The sequence below is a fragment of the Drosophila kikkawai genome, chromosome 2R (assembly GCF_030179895.1).
Source record: "Drosophila kikkawai strain 14028-0561.14 chromosome 2R, DkikHiC1v2, whole genome shotgun sequence".
Taxonomy (NCBI): domain Eukaryota; kingdom Metazoa; phylum Arthropoda; class Insecta; order Diptera; family Drosophilidae; genus Drosophila; species Drosophila kikkawai.
Window position 1 is genome coordinate 27,705,296 of NC_091729.1, and position 18,665 is coordinate 27,723,960.

The 18,665-nt window shown below is 35.3% G+C and overlaps 1 protein-coding gene across 1 annotated transcript; it reads right to left on the minus strand.

Annotated features, from left to right (window-relative positions):
• Positions 1-2,019: 2,019 nt before the first annotated feature.
• pyr (pyramus) lies at positions 2,020-11,929 on the minus strand. Its single transcript, XM_070284418.1, has 5 exons — positions 11,911-11,929; positions 7,541-7,589; positions 5,609-5,744; positions 4,119-4,237; positions 2,020-3,840 (listed from the first exon to the last, which is right to left on the minus strand). The coding sequence occupies exons 2-5, from the start codon at positions 7,541-7,543 to the stop codon at positions 2,020-2,022; spliced, it is 2,079 nt and encodes a 692-aa protein (XP_070140519.1). The 5' UTR covers positions 7,544-7,589; positions 11,911-11,929.
• Positions 11,930-18,665: the final 6,736 nt, after the last annotated feature.

The window sequence follows — 18,665 nt, forward strand, 5'->3', positions numbered from 1 at the left end:
ATCCACCCAGGGAAGGTGTAACATTTAAATGACGAACAAAACGGGGCGGGACTCTACTTAATATTTAAGGTTTCTCAGAAAAAAAGAAACTAGTTAACTGAACAATAGCACATGAATATAGTTTCTTGATAGATTTATGTATATATATAAAATGTGTTCTTAGGAAAATCTCTTTGAGGTACCAAGTACTGGGTACATTAAATTATTTATTTAATTTGATTTAAGTCCTTGAAGTAACAGGAAATCGGAAATAAATAAGGAAATGTTTTTAATATCTTTTAAAACCGGTTTTAACCTATTTATTATATTATTCTAATTTTTAATTATTAATTCAAATGACCCATCTTAAGCCCTAGGAAAATGTTTTAACTAGATAAATGAATTTTAAAATAAATATTATTTTGAATAATAACATTTATTCCAAAGTTTAAAAAATTCTTTCCAAAGGTAAACACTCTCTTAAAACCTCACAAAAAAATTATGTTCAACAAAGGCTTCTACCACATTTTAATTATTTAAAAATACAAATAATATTCAAATTTTAATAATACAACTGCCCTCATAATAAACCCAAGATTCTATTATCAATTCCACAGTTTAAAGCCAGGCGAGAGCATCTCGATAGCCTCGCAGACAGATCACTGATCGCGCTTTACAAAAGTGGCAAGTGCTTTGCGTATTTAAATTTATTGCTTAACAAATTTATTTTTTGTTAAACAAATTTATAAATTATTGCCGCGAGAGTATAATAAAATTTCATTAGCGACGCTTTGCCGACGGCTTTTTGGCTGGAAATATATATAAGGCGTTGGCGTGGCGCGTTTCGCGCTTTCCGACCTTTTTTTTCTTGTAGATTTTATTTTTGATTATTTTTTTTACCAATTTTCGCTTAGAGGCGCGATCGCAGAAACACGGCGCCAGAGCAGCTTTAGCTTTGCAGGTTGACTGGCTGCTGCGACACAGAAAACGCTGGTTAATTAATTTCAGACACGCCATACATCTCGGGTACTTTGCATAAATTAATATGAGATCTCTATTTATGATTTATTCGGTGTCAACATCAGCCCGGACATCTATCAAATATTTTCCCAAATTTACAACAAAAGCAGAAGACCCTACACTATAGTTTTTTATTTTTTTTGTGATGGAAATATATTTTCGATAAATCGCCCACGCATTTTGCACGCGACTTTGTGGCGTCTGGGCGACCGCCAGATATAATTTATTGTTATCCGTAACAGATTGAGGTCAGGCTGGACATTTACACATTGTCACATTGTTGTAGATTCTTATCAATTGTTACACGATTTTCGAATTATGCCTTGATTTTTCCCCGCTCCCCTGAAAATTTGTTGTGTCTGCCTTGGAATGCGCATTTTGAAAGGGAATTCCAATTCAAATTGGGTGATCACCGAAAGCCGAGAGATGTTTCCGTATTGCGAGATGAGCTGTGGGAAGTATTTGGAAATTGTCTCGTTTCTTGGGGGATTTTATAAAGATATTATTTTAATTTTAATTGTTTTATGAGGAATTTTAGGAGGTTTTAATGTAACTTTAAAATAAATTCTAGAGCAAATTGGGTTTAATCAAGCCATCAGTTTTTAAAAAAATATATTAAAAGTATTGGTAGTTTTGTCCGTTAATAAAAATGTGCTAAAAATGTATAAGTTTTTTATGTAACAATCCAAATAGAACATGAATATGAAACCTTAATGAAGTCCATTATAAACCTTGATTTCCTACAGAAAATATGTAGAAGTATTAAATTTCATAAGCATGATCTGCCTCAGGCAACCAAATTGGTTTACTCTTGGCCAAAAAAAAATACTATAAATTCTTAAATATTTTAAAATAGACAACAGACCATGATTTCATCGATAACCCCCAAAAAAAAACTTTTAATTTATCTCAAATAAATCCAATCAAGTAGAAAATTTCAATTAATCCAATTAAATTCCCATAATGCTCGGAAAATTCCCTTCAAATTTTCAAAACTTTCGAAAACCCTTCCCAAACTATTTAATTTTTCGAAATAAATACCACATGTTTGTATTGTACTATATGTGTTTCATATTTATTATTTTGAATTCGTATCATTTCATCGTCATTCGCAAATTGCTCATTGTAATTACTATTATGGTTATTATTTGTCAGCAGCCCATTATCATTATGATTCTGATTATTGTTAACAACATTAATATTCTCGTTATGATTATCAATATTAGGTTGTTGCTGCTGCTGTTGTTGCTGTTGCTGTTGCAACTCCTGTAGGCCACGAAAAAGTTTATTTAGAATCAGCTCCTCGTGCTCCTCATCGTTCGTATCGTCGATTATATTATTAGCATCAATATGATTGCGATTCTCCACAACAGCATCCTCGCTCGCTGTCTCCTGTAACTTCATCTGCATCTTCATCTCCATTTCCACCTTCATCTCCCTCTCACCTGCTTCGGGCACCTCCTCAATTCGATCGTTTAATTGCTTAAGATTATTGTCAATATTCTGATTGAACGCGCTGTGGCTATGGCTATCGCTATGGCTATTGCTATGGCTATGGCTATGGCTATGGCTATTTGGACTATCGAACTTAGTGCTAGTCTCTAAACTACTAGAATCAGTCGTGCTACTTTTAGTATTCAAATTATAATGCTCGTTACTGTACAAGTAGTTGTAGTTTTTTGGCAAGGCAGGTATTGCATGATTAACATTAATGCTATTACTACTGTTTAGTGGGTTGTTTAAGTTACTATTAACATAGGGTTTTGAGTATTCAGTGTTTTGTGGCTGCTGCCGCTGCGAGGGTAGTTCCACCAGTTGCATATCGGCAGCAGGGGGTGGCTGGGAGGCTCCACCACTCTTGCTGCTGCTGGCCACCGCTGCCGAGCGTTTTCGCCTGTCTCGCTTGCGACGACTGGCGGCCACAATGGCCACCAAATTGAAGGCGCTGGGCGCCAAGGAAGCAGCCGTGGCTGTCAGTGCCGTCGATGTGGCCGTCGAGGAGGAGGAGGAGGAGGAGCTCGAGGCCGACGAGGTGGCGGCCTTGGGCAAATGATGCTCCTCCCGCTCATGCTCTTGCTGCTCCCGCTCCCAAAGCTCACGCTGCAGCTTGTGTTGCTGCCGCTCCAAACGACGACGGCGGCGACGCTCCATTATGGTGGCATTCTTGTGATGATGACGCACCTCTAGATTTTTGGGCTGCGGCTGAGCCATTAGGCCCACTGTGCGCCGGGATCCCTGCTGACGGTGCTTGTGGCGACGCTCTTGCTGCTGCTGCTTCTTTAGCCTGTGCTGCTTCCGGTTCCGCTGCAGGATCTTCTGCTGCTGCAGCAAATCTTCATCTTCGTCGTTGTTGCTATTGGCTTGATTGTAGGACTTAAGGCTATTGCTCTGGCTCCGGCTCTCGCTGGGTATGCTATCGCTATTAATACTTGTTGGGCGACGCGATTTTGAACGCGTGCGTTTTGTGCCCGCCACTGGGCTCAATGTTGTTGTGGTTATTGGTGTTGGTGTTGTGGTTGGTGTTTTTGTGGTAGTACTGGGTGGTTTTGTTGTTGTTGTTGTTGTGGATGTTGTTGATGTAGTTCTTGTTGTTTTTATGGTCTTGGTTTTCTCAGTATGATTTTTAAGATGACGCAATAATCTGCGGAATTTCTCCTCGTCAAGGCTAAAGAAAAAGAAGGTGGCCTTTTTCATCACATGAGGCTTGGCCAAATCCTTGGGGCCAACTGGGCGAAAGTTGTGCTTGAAGCCAACATGCAGCACTGGATTGTAGGCATGGGTATACTGGTGATGGCCATTAACCATTGACTCCCTGAAGTGGCAGTCCTTTGTGGCGTTTCTCTAAAGGAATTGAATGGAAACGAAAAAGAAATTGGGAAGGAAATTAAGTTAGTGGATGGCTTTTTTTTTTTTTTAATTTTTTAATACTAATAATATTTTTATTTATTTTTTATATTTTTATAAAAATAAAGGAAAAGGTAAACTTGTTAGAAGCTATTTCAAAATTTAAATAATCATAAAAGAGTTAGAAAATCCTCCAAAGGCTCTTTTACTGCAAAATCTCTTGAAAAATACTCTACTCCTATTAAATTTAATTTAATATCCACAAACAAACTCACCTTTCCAACAAGTCTGCCTTGATGAAAGCACAGAAAGTAGTTGACATCCCCGGCATAGATGGTGATTCTGAAATCCATAAAATCCATAACATCGCCGACACTGTCCATTGTGAAGAACTCTAGAAACAGAGAACAAAATCCAAAAAAATTAATTAATTATTGGCAAACAAACAAAGTGCGTGTGGTACTGGGTATTGTGTAAATATTTAATGGAACTGGAACTGGAGCCCACTTGAGGCCCATACAGATAACCCAATTAATTGAAAGGTTTTTGATAAAGTTATGAAGGGGCCAGGCTAGGGGCTTTTTGATTAGAATGGCTAGAATACTAGGTGTGAAGTCTGTGTGAAACATTTAATGAAATCAATAAATCAACTAAGTCAATTACCGGCGCTGCTGAGTCGTTGAACTCGATCTTAGCTGAAAAAGGGTTTAACCCTGAAATGCTAGACCTAAGCCTGATAATTCGGTTCTCGATTTTGGGGATTTCGAGGGGAAGACCTTCACTGCAGCAAATCGATCATACAGGTAGGTGTATTATTTGTATATATATAACCCTCCACTATTTAGTATCACCTGCCCCGTCGACTGATAAGATAAAATACCAAACTGAGAATTTATTTCCTATTTTCTTGAATTGGGTTTTAATTTACGCATAAAGGCAGCCGGGATTGCGTTTCACGTGTGTGTCCCTTGACTTATCTGTGACGCAATGCGGCGCCTGATCTTGTCACTTTCGCTCACCCGTCAACCCACAATGGACTGACGAGGGCTGCTCCTGAACTTCGGAGCTTCAGAGGCTTGGAAGAAACCGCAGCAGCAGCAAATGAATTCCGAATAAATTAAGAGCAAGCGAGCCGGGCGAGCAAACAAAACAAAAGCGAAACCGCAATGGGCGCCGCCGCCGCTTGGCGGTTCATAACATCAATCAAATATTAAATTACCAATAATTTAATTAAGCACACAATATGCACAGCCACAGTCGAAGACCCAGACCCAGACAGAGTTCAAAATGTACAGATGGGAGTAAATAAAGGGGATTTTAAGAGAAATTTTAACTTTTTAAAGGAAAATGTCCTAAAATTAATCAAATTAAGTTAATACAAATAATTTAATTCAAAACAAGTTCACACTGACTTTAAAAATAATTAAAACAGCTGAAACAAAATAGTAAATATTTCAAAGACTTTAAATTAGAATTAATACAAAAATAATGAAGAGTCTTATAAAAACAAAACTGATTGTTAAAATTTCATTTAAATTAATTTTGAATATTTTTAAATATTTAAATATTTTTTAATATTTGTTCATCTTTAAAGAGTCTTTCCTGTATATCCAAACATACCCATCTATATCTGCTTGTATAAATGCCAATTTAATTTAAATGCCAATGGTAATTGATGAACGCCAGTTCGCATGAGTAAGAGCTCTCTCGGTTCGGTTCAGATCGGGGTCTTTATAAGATATATAAAATATTATAGAACACTTACGTGCCAGCGAGATGTCCTCGGCGCTCACTTTGCCGTGCGAATTGATGTGCATCGCACGGTTGCTGTGGTCCTTCAGAGTTAAAACATAGCCTTTTTTCTCGGCGCATGTTTGCATCGCAAAGGCAACCACAACAATCTGCAAAAAAGAGAAAAAAAAAACACTACGATTAATGGCCAATTCATCTGCATTAAAGCCACATCTGGCGACTAATCCTGCCCAGAACAGAACAGCTCGAAACCCTTTTCTTTTTGCCACATAAATTTCCATTAATACGATGAGCTTTTTATTACGCCGCCTGAAGCCGAAGCCCTGAAGCACATGCGACACCGAGAATTTTATGGTCAAAGTTGGCCAACTGGTGTGTGGGCCATTTGGCCGTGTTATGGTAGTCCAGGTAATTGGTTTCTCAATGGGATGTTGTCCTAAGCTTTGACATTCGGCAGATACTGCAGTGAGAGAGTTCCCATGCATGTAGATTGGGTTAAATGAAAATCTTGCGGGGGGGAAACTGTCCTATTACGAAATTTAATTGCTTGGGAATTGCAGGAAAGAATCTGGATTTTTCAGAGAGGGGATTAAAGTTCTAACTGGAGTTTTGTAGAGATCAAGAGGAGTTTTGTAGAGATCAAAAGGGGGTTTATAAATAGTTGAAAAAATTATTAAGGGGTCTGAGTTTATGACTGGAGTTTGTAGCCTGGTAAATCCTGAATCATATCGATATTTTCGAGTGTTCTAATATTTCTATACAGTTTTTATATATTTTTTGTTTTGTTTTATAGGTCTTAAGAATGTTTTTATAATTTTTAAAAATTTTCTTTTAATATTTGCTTTACCTTGATAGGCCTTTAAAAGTGTTCTAATATTTTTAGAAATTTTTTAAACATTATTTTCTTTACTTTTATAGGTCTTAAAATTGTCTTATATTTTCTAGAAATATTAAAGTACAAAGTCTGATCAGCCTTAATTATATTTCACCACCCGACACGTGTCTATCGCATGCTTCTTACCTCTTCAATGGCACGTTTTTGAACGAATTTTTGGACTATTACCTCCCATATCACAATTATTATTCAGAGATAAAGAATATATGCAAAATCAGCAAAACAAGCCAATGGGCCAGAAAAATGACATATATAGTATATATATAGAGAGAGCGTGGCGAGTGCAAATCGAGTATTTATCAGGGCTTAGATTCCAAAACAGGCTCATACATCATATAGCCACACGGCACCAAGGAAGACCCATAACCAGCATAGGCTATTTTCGGGGTAATTGCCAAAAATAACGCTGGACTTTAGCTGAGGGCTTAAGAGGGCTTTTTGGTAAGCGATAGCTACAAGTTGCAGATTTATCGGTAAGAAACATTCACCATCTTCTGTTTTTTTTTTTTTTTTTTTTTTTTTTCATCTAAGTTGTAAGACTTTCGAATTGACAAGAGATAGATGAGGGCTAGACCTTCTGTTTGCACTGATCAGAAAAAAATATAGTTTTGGAATGCCAGGCCGACCTTTTCCAAAGCACAGTTCAATGACGCGTCGTGTATGTGTAACAATCATAATCATAATAATAATTATTATTATTTTTTTATGGGCCGCCCTCAAGTGGAAGAGGAGAGCCGAGAGCCACTCCAATGTACACACACGCTTCCCATATCAAACACACTCGACTCCAAACCCCCCACACTCTATCTTTTGGAACGAATAAAAAATATTTTGACATTTCTCAAGATAATTATATTCAGAGTGTTGAAAACGAGTCAGCTTTGGGATGGAGATTGGAGATCAAGATTGAAGATCTCCAGATGGTTTTTGCCCAGCCAAAAACTGGATCAAGGCTTTTTGGGGAGGTACATATTCTGTTAAGGGGGATTTCCCAAAATATTTACTAGTAAATCTTATTATTTTATTATTTTTAAATATAATATTACTCACCATCAGTATAAAAATAGTCCTGACATTGGGCAGCGTGAACTGTAGTAACCTGCAAGTAATACGAAAACGATGAGTATTTTTATTATTATTCAGTTAGTTATTCAAACAAAACAACTATAAAAGACTCAAGTGTGATGATTCAAAAAAAAAAAAATTTGCATAAGTCTTACAGATTATTAATGATTATTATTGAGTTTATTGATTTGTTTTCAACTTTATTCGTTTTGTTTTTTGTTTTGCTTCGAACTTCCGTCTTGAACAACAATTAAGTCATTTTACTGATCGTGAGCTCTCTGGAAAAAATTGATTAAACAAAAATCTGAACAAAAAAATTTAAACAACGAAAGATATTCCCTGAATATTCATCAAGAGCCCTTCCTGGCTCAATGTCACCCCACAAGTGGCCACTCGGAAAAGGCTAAAGAAAAATCTAGTTGTATAGTTTTGTTTAAGTATTTTTCTTTTATTTTATTTTATCGATTCTTGCCATATATATATGTTTTTGCTTTCCTTAGACTATACATATTCCATTTCACGACCAACTACTAATCCCCGGGCCCACAAAGGTCATTGATTTCAGCTTAGCACTGAACTGAACTGAACTACAAAAAAGCAGCAAAGAAGCGAACAAAAAACAGAACTCAAGACCCCAAGAAGGGTAGTTTCTTGAGACGAAGGTCTCTGCCTTCTTTTTTATTTTTTATGAAAAGTGAAAACGCAGAAAGAATCCAAAGCTGAAGAAATCAATACAGCCAAACGAGAGTCAAAAGCTAAAGGCAGCCTTAGGAGGTTGGTCCTCTGAGTCCTTAACCCTAACCTTAAGCATCTGTCCTCGCAGTGGGCAGTCCCGAAAAAAATACAAAAAAATAATAAATAAAGCTAAAAGAAATCTGCAAAAATGCCTGATGGCGTGCGATTTTTATCATTTTTCAATTTCACAGCAGACAATAAAGTTCATTTGAAATGTGCAGACGCACACTTGCAGGCCAAATATTCCAATTAAATGGTTTCAGACTTGAAGCAATTTATTTTTAGCTGAAGTTCTCAATACACTTTTGCACAGCTTTCCCGAAAGGTGATCAATAGACGACAATTCTGGAATTTTTTGGCAATAGCTTAGGTAGAGTTTTGAGTTAGTTTCGTGGGCTGGCAACCGCAACAAAAGGCACAACTGAAATTGAAACCAAAAACTTTTAAAAGTTCTCTAAGACCAGACATAAAGGGCCACGCGGTTATGCACAGGAAGAAATTATTTTATGAGATATAGAAATTTCTAAGATAGTATATAATTTAAGTAATATTAATATTCTATTTATAAAAAACTGTTAAAAAGGTAATTAAATATTGAATAAATCACATTTATGAGGCTTAGATATTTCTAAGAAAAACATATATAAATAAATTTTCTTAATAATACATCATTTTTATGAAGCTTAAGAATTTCTAAGAAGGAATGAATGAAATTACTAATATAATATTATTTGTAATAAATTATTAAAAATCAATCATATTTTTAAGAATTGGAAATGTTAAAGTAAGAAATTAATGAAATTACTAATAATGTATAAATCATAAACAGTCTTAAGCTAACCCCTGACTCACTTAATATTTCCTGTTTTAATTTTAAGATAAACTAAGCCAAGTCTGACTTTATTATATGACCTAATATAAAATCGTTCTAAGCTATGACTCAGCTTTTGCTATAAATATCATATTAGGCACATTTTCTGGCTGTGCCAAAGAGAGAGAGATTTCCCATGTATGTAACTCGATATATCTCGTTCTATATGGGGAGTAGCCTCCTCTGTCTGTGCTTCACTTTTGTTCGCTTCTGCGACTCATAATTACCTTATTTGGTATGCAGACAGGAGCTTCCAGAACGGAGCCACCAAGGGTCTCAGCTCCTACCGAAAAAATAAAGGGTCCCCCCAATCTATCGTTGGGTGTATGCCCTGAATAATGAATAGCTATATATACCAGAAATATATATATATATAAAGTACAAACAATAGTTTTGTTAGAAGATTTGCTTAGCCTACGTGACTACAAGAGACCACCCCGAAAGAGGAGCTTGGAATATATATATTTCATTCATTGAGTAACTTCAGGACAGTAAAAACTCGTTTCGAATACTACTCAATCTAATCAGTATAAATGTCCAGGCTTTTAATAAACTAATATAGTTGCATAATGCACTCTTAATACTCTTATAAATCTCCCATTTAAATTTGCTTTAATTTTTCGTTTGATTTAATTCGGATTTCAATTCAAATGCAAACTAGTTTGGCTCTTTGACTGGAGAGCACGTGTTGGCATCTGGACTTTAACACTTGTTGCTTCCAAACACTCTAAATATGTATATATATTTGTATATATTTATACAAAAAATACATATTGGCATCTGTGGAATGTGACTGTGATTAGATTAGGCCGCGAAAATGAATTGGCAGTACAGGCCGACAGGGGAGATTTGCCAGAAGATATAGCCATAAAGTGATAATACACAACATTCACTCCTGATTGCCGGCACGTGGCCCAAAGGGTAATCCATCATGCAATTAAGGTCCTGTATGGCCACGTGTCATGGTAAAAGTAAGTGTGAAAATTCGGTATTTATTCTTTTTTTTCTCCTATAAAGCATATATACATATATATGTATTTTTCCAGCCGCAAATGCAATTTGTGTTGCTTTTGTTTTAAGGGTTGGCTGGGTTGGTTGTTACTTAATACTCCTCTTGCATCATCATCATCCACCTTGCGCTTTTCCGGAGCCCCGAACCCACCCTCATTCCCTGGAACCCCTGGCTTTTCTACCGGCTGCAACTGCAGCCGACTTAATGAAGTTCCAACTGAAAAAAGGGATGTATAAACACACACACAGATATATAAAACACACACACTCTATGACTTTGACAGTTGCCAGTTTGGGTTTTGAGTTGCCATTGTGATTTTTTTTACATATGTATATTTTTTTCCTGTAAGACGGCGCCGAGCTGGTGGGCATTATGTTCTATATATGTATAAATATTTATATTTTTATTCAGTTAAACTGCAACAGGCAGTGGGTGTTGATTTGGCTTGGGTTTTGGTTTCGGTTTCGAGCTGGCAATGTGAAGTATGCGCTTTAATGCGACTCGAGAAGTAGAACAATATGCAAATACCATTAAGAGTTGGACAGATTGAGAGGGAATTAATGAATAAGTGACAGAAAATTATTTGAAAAAATTAATAAAACAATTTTAGTGTACAACTCGCAAATCTCAAAGTTAAAAAAAATTAATTTCCCTTCATTTTCTAAATAAGTTTTCCATAATTTTCCTCTGCTTTAATTAAGAGTCTTAAGTCAAAAAACTTTGCATACTTTTGGCACTAAGATGGCCCTCCCTTTCGGCCTCTTGAACTTGCCCAGCCAAGCCGCCAAAGCAACGCCCCAAATAAAAAAAAAAAAAACACACACAGAACCTCTATACACAAATACTGTTATAGCGAAATATGGGAATGGGTATCCGTGAGAGTTCAGTGTACTCCCGCGATAAGCTAATGTTGTTTTCAGACTGTTCAGTAGATATATAGACAGAGAAGAGCGAATCATTTGATGTTGGAATAATAATTCTTGGCAGCGCAGTGTCAAGGCTGGTCTGTGAAGGTGGAGGAGAAATGCTAAAACTCATGAAATGCTGTCGTGACAACACACAAATCTGAACTCATTAGCACAGGACGCTCCTCTCACCTTTTGAAGGCACAGAGAAAAATTTAGAAATAGACTAAGAGCTTCAGTAAGAAACAAGAGGGAATTTAACTATATTTTAATATTTTTAAGAATATTTTAGAATTATTCGAGGATGTGTTGTATTTAAATATATTTCTAATAATTTATTTCGAATCGTTTTATATTCTAATAAATTTTTACTAATTATATTTTGAGTAATAATGTTTTAAAAATATAATAAGCTAAATTATATATTTAAAAACATAAAATAATTATCTTTTTGTACTTTAAACCTTATTTAGGCCCTTTAAAAATTAATAACACCTTCCATATATATTAACTCAACATTCAAAGTGGCTTTCAAGTGATTTCAGGTTCAAAACCGATAAGGTTTAAGAGGTAATTTTATTAATAAGTCCATTATAGCAGACTTATACGAGATTACTTAATTTACCCAGACATGTCAAGTATTTTTTTTACTTATTTATATATATATTAATAGAGGGGTTGTATCTAATACGATTTCAGCCAGCCGGGACAGCTGCACCCGTCAGAGGTGATAAGCCGCTTTTGCGCCCTTTTGGGCTACTTAAGTGGCAGTCGAATATATATACGGCACTCTTTTTTTCCTATACCTATATATATATATATATATACCTACCTATATTCAGCAACTTTCCCAAAGTGTCAACAGACTGCGGCTGCGACTGGCGACGAAATCAATGAGACGCTGGCAAGTTTAAGGCAAACACAAGGCAAGTGCAGCGACTGAATTTGTCTAGGGACTGTGCCGACTCAAACGACGACGACGGCGGCTACTCAAATATGACACCTTTTTTCTGGAAGTAAGTTATAATTGCCTAGCACCTGAGACGCAACTGGAAAAGCAATGGGAGGCTCTGTTTCATTTTCCATTCGCACTAAATTGTGGGCTTAAATGGCCAACACATCTGATATCGAAATCGATCAGTTAACTTATCAAGGAATTATACTTCCATAAAAGCTAGTTTTACATTACTGTAAATATTTGATTACCGATAGACGATAGACGATGGTCGATAGCTGCTTGGCCAATAAATCACCAAGACAATAAACGAGAAAAGATAAATCAAATGCCAAGCTGATTAGCACTAACCAAAGCCATTTTTTTCTCCTGAAAAGCTTAACTTTCTATACCAATTATGTTTTATTTTTGTTGTACAGCCAAAAGTGGGTGTGTTTTGTTGGTTTTATTTACGAAACTTTAAGCTCACAGATGACAACATCAATAAAACAAGAAATGCCGAGAGCCTATAGGTCAGGTGCATCGTCTTTTTCTTTGCAACCGAAATTCCCAAGCAAATATTTAAACACACAAAAATATTTCTCAAAGAAAGCGTACTTATCAGAGTTGTAAAAACCTTCGTAGTAAAAATTTTTCTATATAGTGAGGGGGTCTGGGTTTTGTGATAGGGTCTTTTTTGCCCTCTTTTACTTGCTTTTTTTCTTGTGACGAAAAAAGCAAAACAAACTGTAAACACTTGACGGCCGCATGGTTTCTTTTTTGGCGCATTGTTATTATTATTCTATATGTAGATATAGTAAGCGTAGTACGGCGTATATACATATATTTTTTGTGAACGTGTTCTCTGGCCTGATAAGATAAAGACCACAAGTTGGTCGAACTTGCTGCAAGAGACGTTCGCCCTCGGCTTAGATCTAGCTCTCACTTGTGAGCCTGGCCATAAAGCCATCGAATTTTAGATTCCTCAGCTTATCGCCTTTTCTCAAATCGAAATCCAGACAGATTTCCACAGGCTATGTCTGGTATGTCCAACCTAACCGAATTTTTTACGCTTTAAGGTGATAAGAATAAACAAATTCAGCCGTGACTTTCGTATAGTATAAGGCATAGCTTCTGATCCCAGCCTGTGACTAATCGTTTCGTATACTATATAGGGGAGAAGCATCATCATCATTACTGATAGAGGAACGTGCCTTTAGGGGTACCCGATTCCGGTTAGAACGGGAGCTGTGGCGTCATATGTTTGGGAGCCCATTATTAACAATTTTTCGCATCGATTTTTTAAGCTTTTTTTATATACAGCTTTTTTTCAACCGCCCGTAACCTAATTATAAATAATAAAAAAGGGGGTGAAAAATATAGTGAATGTGACATTTTTTGCCTTTACACTTAGCGTTTTTTAGACGCCAGCAAACTTTTGTTGTTGGCCTGTTAATTTCCTCAAACTTTTTGTGGAAGCGTACTTTGAACTTGCTTAAAATAAATAGTAAAATTTACACGTTTGCTGATAATTTAATATTTTTGAAAATAATTAGCTCAAAGGGGGTTGGGAAAATTAACGTAAAAATATATTTTTAACATATATAAGCTTTTTATTTATTTTCTAGAAACTCTTTTAAACTTTACAGATTTTCCTACAAAAATTGCCTCTACCAGGAATTGTCTATATAAATATTTATTTTTATAAACTTTTAGTAAGGAAAAACTGTTTGCCACATTTTTCCCCACAAAACTGCAATGGAAAAAAGTTTAGTTTTACTTGGCCAAGGTTGTCTGGTGACTCGAAAGATTCTGTTTCTGGGCTCGATTGCATTAATCAAAGCTGCAGAAAATATGTGCCAAGTCACACACACAGAAAAATACTAGTATTTATGATGTTTTGGCCGGTCAGCCTCGTGCCTCGACTCCAAGCAAATCATAAATCTTAATAAAACTCTCAAGAGCTGAAAAAGGTGAGATTAATTTTTGAGGTATAAATTTCGAGGGGTTTCAAGCAAAGATCACCCCCCAAAAAAATGTATCTTCTTCGGGCTTATCATAGAGAACACACACTTTTCGTGGCCTTATCTGTTCATATTTCCGTTTAATTAATAAAAGAAGCGTACAATTTGAAATTATCAAATCAAATATTGTTGATTTTTACGGGCGTGGCTTTGTTTGCTTTGGAAAATGTTTAACTTGTCTAAAGTTTTGAGTTTGAGTTTCTATTTTTTATGTCCCAGAGATTGATCGGTTTTAATGGATTTTTTAGGCTTAAGCTTGTTAGTTCTTCTGTGAGTTTTTTAATGTTTGCTGAGCCTGTAGAGGGTTGGAGAGTTTTGCAATTGATTTATAACTCAGGTAAATGTGTCCTGAGATCAGGACACGCCACAAACCCTCGAGAGAAAAAAAGGGGTTGTACACTCACACAGAAGCTGATGATGTGTGTGTTGGTGCCATAACAAGTTATAAACGGCAATTATTATTAAGACCTGAACCTGAACCTGAAAATGAAACTGAAACCAAGACTCTCAGTCCGAGTTCGAGTCCGAGTTCCTCGTATATTTTTCATGTTTCAAACATATAATTGTGCTTTTGATGTGTGTTTGGAAATTGTTTTTTAAGTGAAATTGCGTTGCTGAGGGCTGCACGCACACACACACACATACATATATCACATATTATTATTGGTGTGAGAATTGTGCAGAAAAAAAAATATATATATATATATATAAAGGGAGCGCAACACAGGTCATGGTATTTTGCGGATTATTATTCCCTTGATTGCGCATGGTTTTGGCTTCGGTGTTCGGTTTAAGGTTTAGGGTTTTTTTTTTTATATATGGCGTGATTTTTATGCACGTGGTTAAGGATCTTACAGAATTTAATTCTAAATTCAATAAAGGAATTTAAGGAGATGAAAACTTTAGGCGATTTACGAATATAAAAGGGAAAATGTGCTAAATAACTTTAGTAAAGAGTATTGAGCTCAGAAGTAAAGTTTTCTTGGGGTTTTTAAATGATATATTAATAAGGAAATTATTCTATAATTAAAACAAAAAACAAAGAGCGTAAATTATAAAATTTTAGAGTTTTTAAGTCATTTAAAAAAGTTTTTTAGATTACTTTCAATAGGAAAGAAATTTAAAAAATTTTAAACAAATATCTACTATAACAAATATTTATTTTAAAACATATTTAAATCCATTTTCATAAAAACTTTATAAAACAATAAAAATATAATATAAAAAGCATAACTATTTAAAAACTTTACAGAAGAAGTCTCTTTAAAGTTCTTATAAATTTCTATAAAATCACCAATCAATTATGACAAGTTAACTAATATATTTTTCCCCCTAAAAACCATAAGCCTAATTTTCCCTGAACCTTATATCTCTATCCCAACTCTTGACACTTTATTAATTTATCATTCGTATAAATATTTTCCTAGAAAAACCCACACCATATAAAACCCTCTATAACAGACTAGCCCCCAAAAATTATATACTCCACGGTTTTATCAAAAGTTTCTGTTGCTCTTTGAGAATTGGAATTGGAATTTCTTGACATTTTATCATACATTTTTGGGTGATCATTCCGCGGAAGAGGCAAAAACCCAATTGAGTCACATACTACAGGTAAAAATAATAGGTAAAGCCACTTACATCGTATACTTCTGGCCGCATTGTAGCCCCCAAATTTAAGGGTGTAAATTATAATCCAACATGGGTTTGTGCGTAGTATTCGTCGGGAGTCGGGAGTTGGCAGTCTACCGAAAGAGTTTTGAGTTTTTGAAGCGATTTTTTTGCTGAGCTTCGCAGAGTCTCAGTCCAAAACGGAAATCCAGAAACTCGTCGAGTTCGAATCTGATACTTTTTCGCTTGCAGCAGCGTCAACGAATTTTTTACAACTACACCGCAAAAAATAAATTAATGCAAACGCAGACAGACGGCAATTATTACGTATAGCTTTTTGTTTTGTTTTGTATTTGTATTTTGCAATTATTTCTTATTTCTTTGTTGTATTTTGTCAACCGCACTTTGCCTTGATATGTGTGTTTTTTATTACTTTTGATTAACAATATATGTAATATATGTAATTGGTTGTAATAAATATATATATATATGTATGCTATATATTTTTTGTATTGCACTTTCGACAACGACACGGGTTATATTTTTTGTATTCGAATAATTATTGATTTGCACAAATTGAATTTGATTTATTTGCGGCAACTTGTTGTATATTTTTGTATTCTTTGCACTTTTTTGCACTGGAAAACATATATTTTTCTCGTGTTTTTTAACTGGTTTTGGGTTTTAGGTTTTCGGTTTTGTTACGATTTTTAAAACAAAATCAGTTTATCAATTATCTCACTTGATTTATTTTGGTTTCACCTCACGCGTTCATATTTCAATTTATTGACTTTGGGCAGCTCGGCTTGGAATCGTTTCAAAAATATTTTCCAAAGCATTTCTGGCTGTGTGTGTGTGAGGGCCGTGTGCTCAGTGTGTGTGTGGGGGGGTTGTATTCGCCGCTTTCGCTGGCAACGATCTATAGCCGACGACGGGTGAAAAGAAACTGAACTGAAAACCCAACTGACTGAATACGAATACTGAATATTTCCTTCATACCATACAACCTCACCACTCACCACCGGCAGAGACTGCCTCTCTGCTATGCCGCGCAATTGAAAGTGTATTCCCGAGTTCATCCATATATTTTTTAATCGAAAACCTTCAACAAACGGTTTCCTACTTAGTGGCAAATTATTTTAAGCTTTAGTTACAAAATTCAAAGAGATTAGTAAGTTTTTCTAGTTGCACTCTAAATTTAAATATCTGTTTTCAAATGCATTAGCTATACCTCTTTATTTCGGGAAAATCGGCAATGAAATACTATTTAATTTATTTTAAAAAATTACCTTTAATTTTCTTTAAATTCTTACATTTTTTTTATATTTTTTAGTTTCTATTTATGGTTAGTATGCATATTATTATTTAGCTAGAGTAAACGTTCATGTTAAAATGTCAAAAAAATGTTCGGGAGTCGACCGAGGAATGTGTTCGACGCACGTGTTTGAACGTTCGACCCAACCCGAAACTGAATCTGAATCTGGCAGTCGTCGAACATCGAGCTCTGTGGCCGCCGACAACGAACCAAACCGAGCCGCCCCGAACCGAACCGACAAAGCCACCCGAACACCGAACGCTCATTTACAGTTTGTCGTTATAAATTCTCCGGAGCCGCCACCATGTCCATGTGGGTGATAGATGGCTAAGACGGTTTAGACGGCTATAGCAAGCAGTTAGCAGTTAACAATTTTTGGTTGTAGACAGGAATTTTTTGGGATAATATTAGGATGGAGGTTTCTAGAGATCGAATTCTTAGGGGGGTTTTTGGGGTGGTATTTGGGTTGTTTTTTGAGAGTTTTAAATTGTATATATGTAAACAAATATAATAAATTTATATATCTATCTATCTATAAACATGTATGTGTGCTGGATTTTTTTAAATATAGTAAACCCTTAAAAAAGACTTGAATTCCTAAGCTGATATTTCACTTAAGTTTATAAAACGCATTAAAAATAACTTAAGCCTTTAAGTTTAAATCTTAAGAAAAATATGAACTCTTAATTTGGTACAGAAAAACACTTTGTTCATAATTTTAAAAACATTTTTAAGGAGCTTAAAAATCCCGAATATTTATTAAGACACCGAAAATGTAGTTAAGAGTTATTAAAAAAAAAAACCATCCAAGTTATTTATTAAAAATAAATATTATAAATATTTAGGCTATGATTTTTACAAAGCTGAAAAAATATATTAAATAAATGAATTAAGTTATATCAAAGTTAAATAAATAAATAAAAAATACAATTTAGCCTGTCTTTTACAATTCTTCTATTAATAAACACAATCATATAATTTCCCAGGTTATCTTCTCCTGAATTAGACCAAAAGTCTTAACCCAGCCTTCATAAATTAGAATGTTAGCAAGTTTTCCATATGTCATTCTTTGAAATGTTGACTCCATTTAAAGAAACTAGGTCTCTCCCAGTCAGATAATGATCTTTAGAGTTGCGTCCACCTGCTCTACTTTCCATAAAAAAAAAATAGTAACAAAAAAAAAAAGAGTACAAAAAAAGTATAAAAGTAGAACAACACCCACCACCCAGTTGGCCAAACGATCCCGAATTCCAAAACAACAAAAACTCAACACTGAATGCCGAAAATGCCAGACGATATTGGGCAAGGTCCAGTTGGCGAGCCATTAGCAAAGTTGCCCCTGCATTTTGATATTGATCGATTAGCCGAGCGGCTTGTATCAGGCAGTTTTATTGATCATGGCTGTAAATCACAAAGTGTGTGTGTTCCCTGAGTGTATGTGAGTGTGTGTTTGTGGTGTGTGCCGCCAGCGACCCAAAAACAAAGCACAAATCGTACTGTGATTACATTAAGCAATATTTTTTTTATTTTTCGGTCACCAAGGAGAGAAAAATAACAGGTGAGTCTATGGGGGATTTGTGTTTAAGAAAAAAAAAAAAGAAAAATATAAATTGAGCTGAGGAAATTCAAAAGTAAAGTTTTTTGTTATGAAACTTATTAATATAATTTATGCAAATAACTGTCATATTCCATGATGGGGATCT

What these genes read in the sequence shown, in the direction of transcription:
- pyr (XM_070284418.1), bottom strand. An exon ending in CGAGGACATCTCGCTGGCAC is followed by an intron (nt 4,238 to 5,608) that starts GTAAGTGTTCTA and finishes CTCTGTTTCTAG; the next exon opens with AGTTCTTCACAATGGACAGT. An exon ending in AAGGCAGACTTGTTGGAAAG is followed by an intron (nt 3,841 to 4,118) that starts GTGAGTTTGTTT and finishes CAATTCCTTTAG; the next exon opens with AGAAACGCCACAAAGGACTG.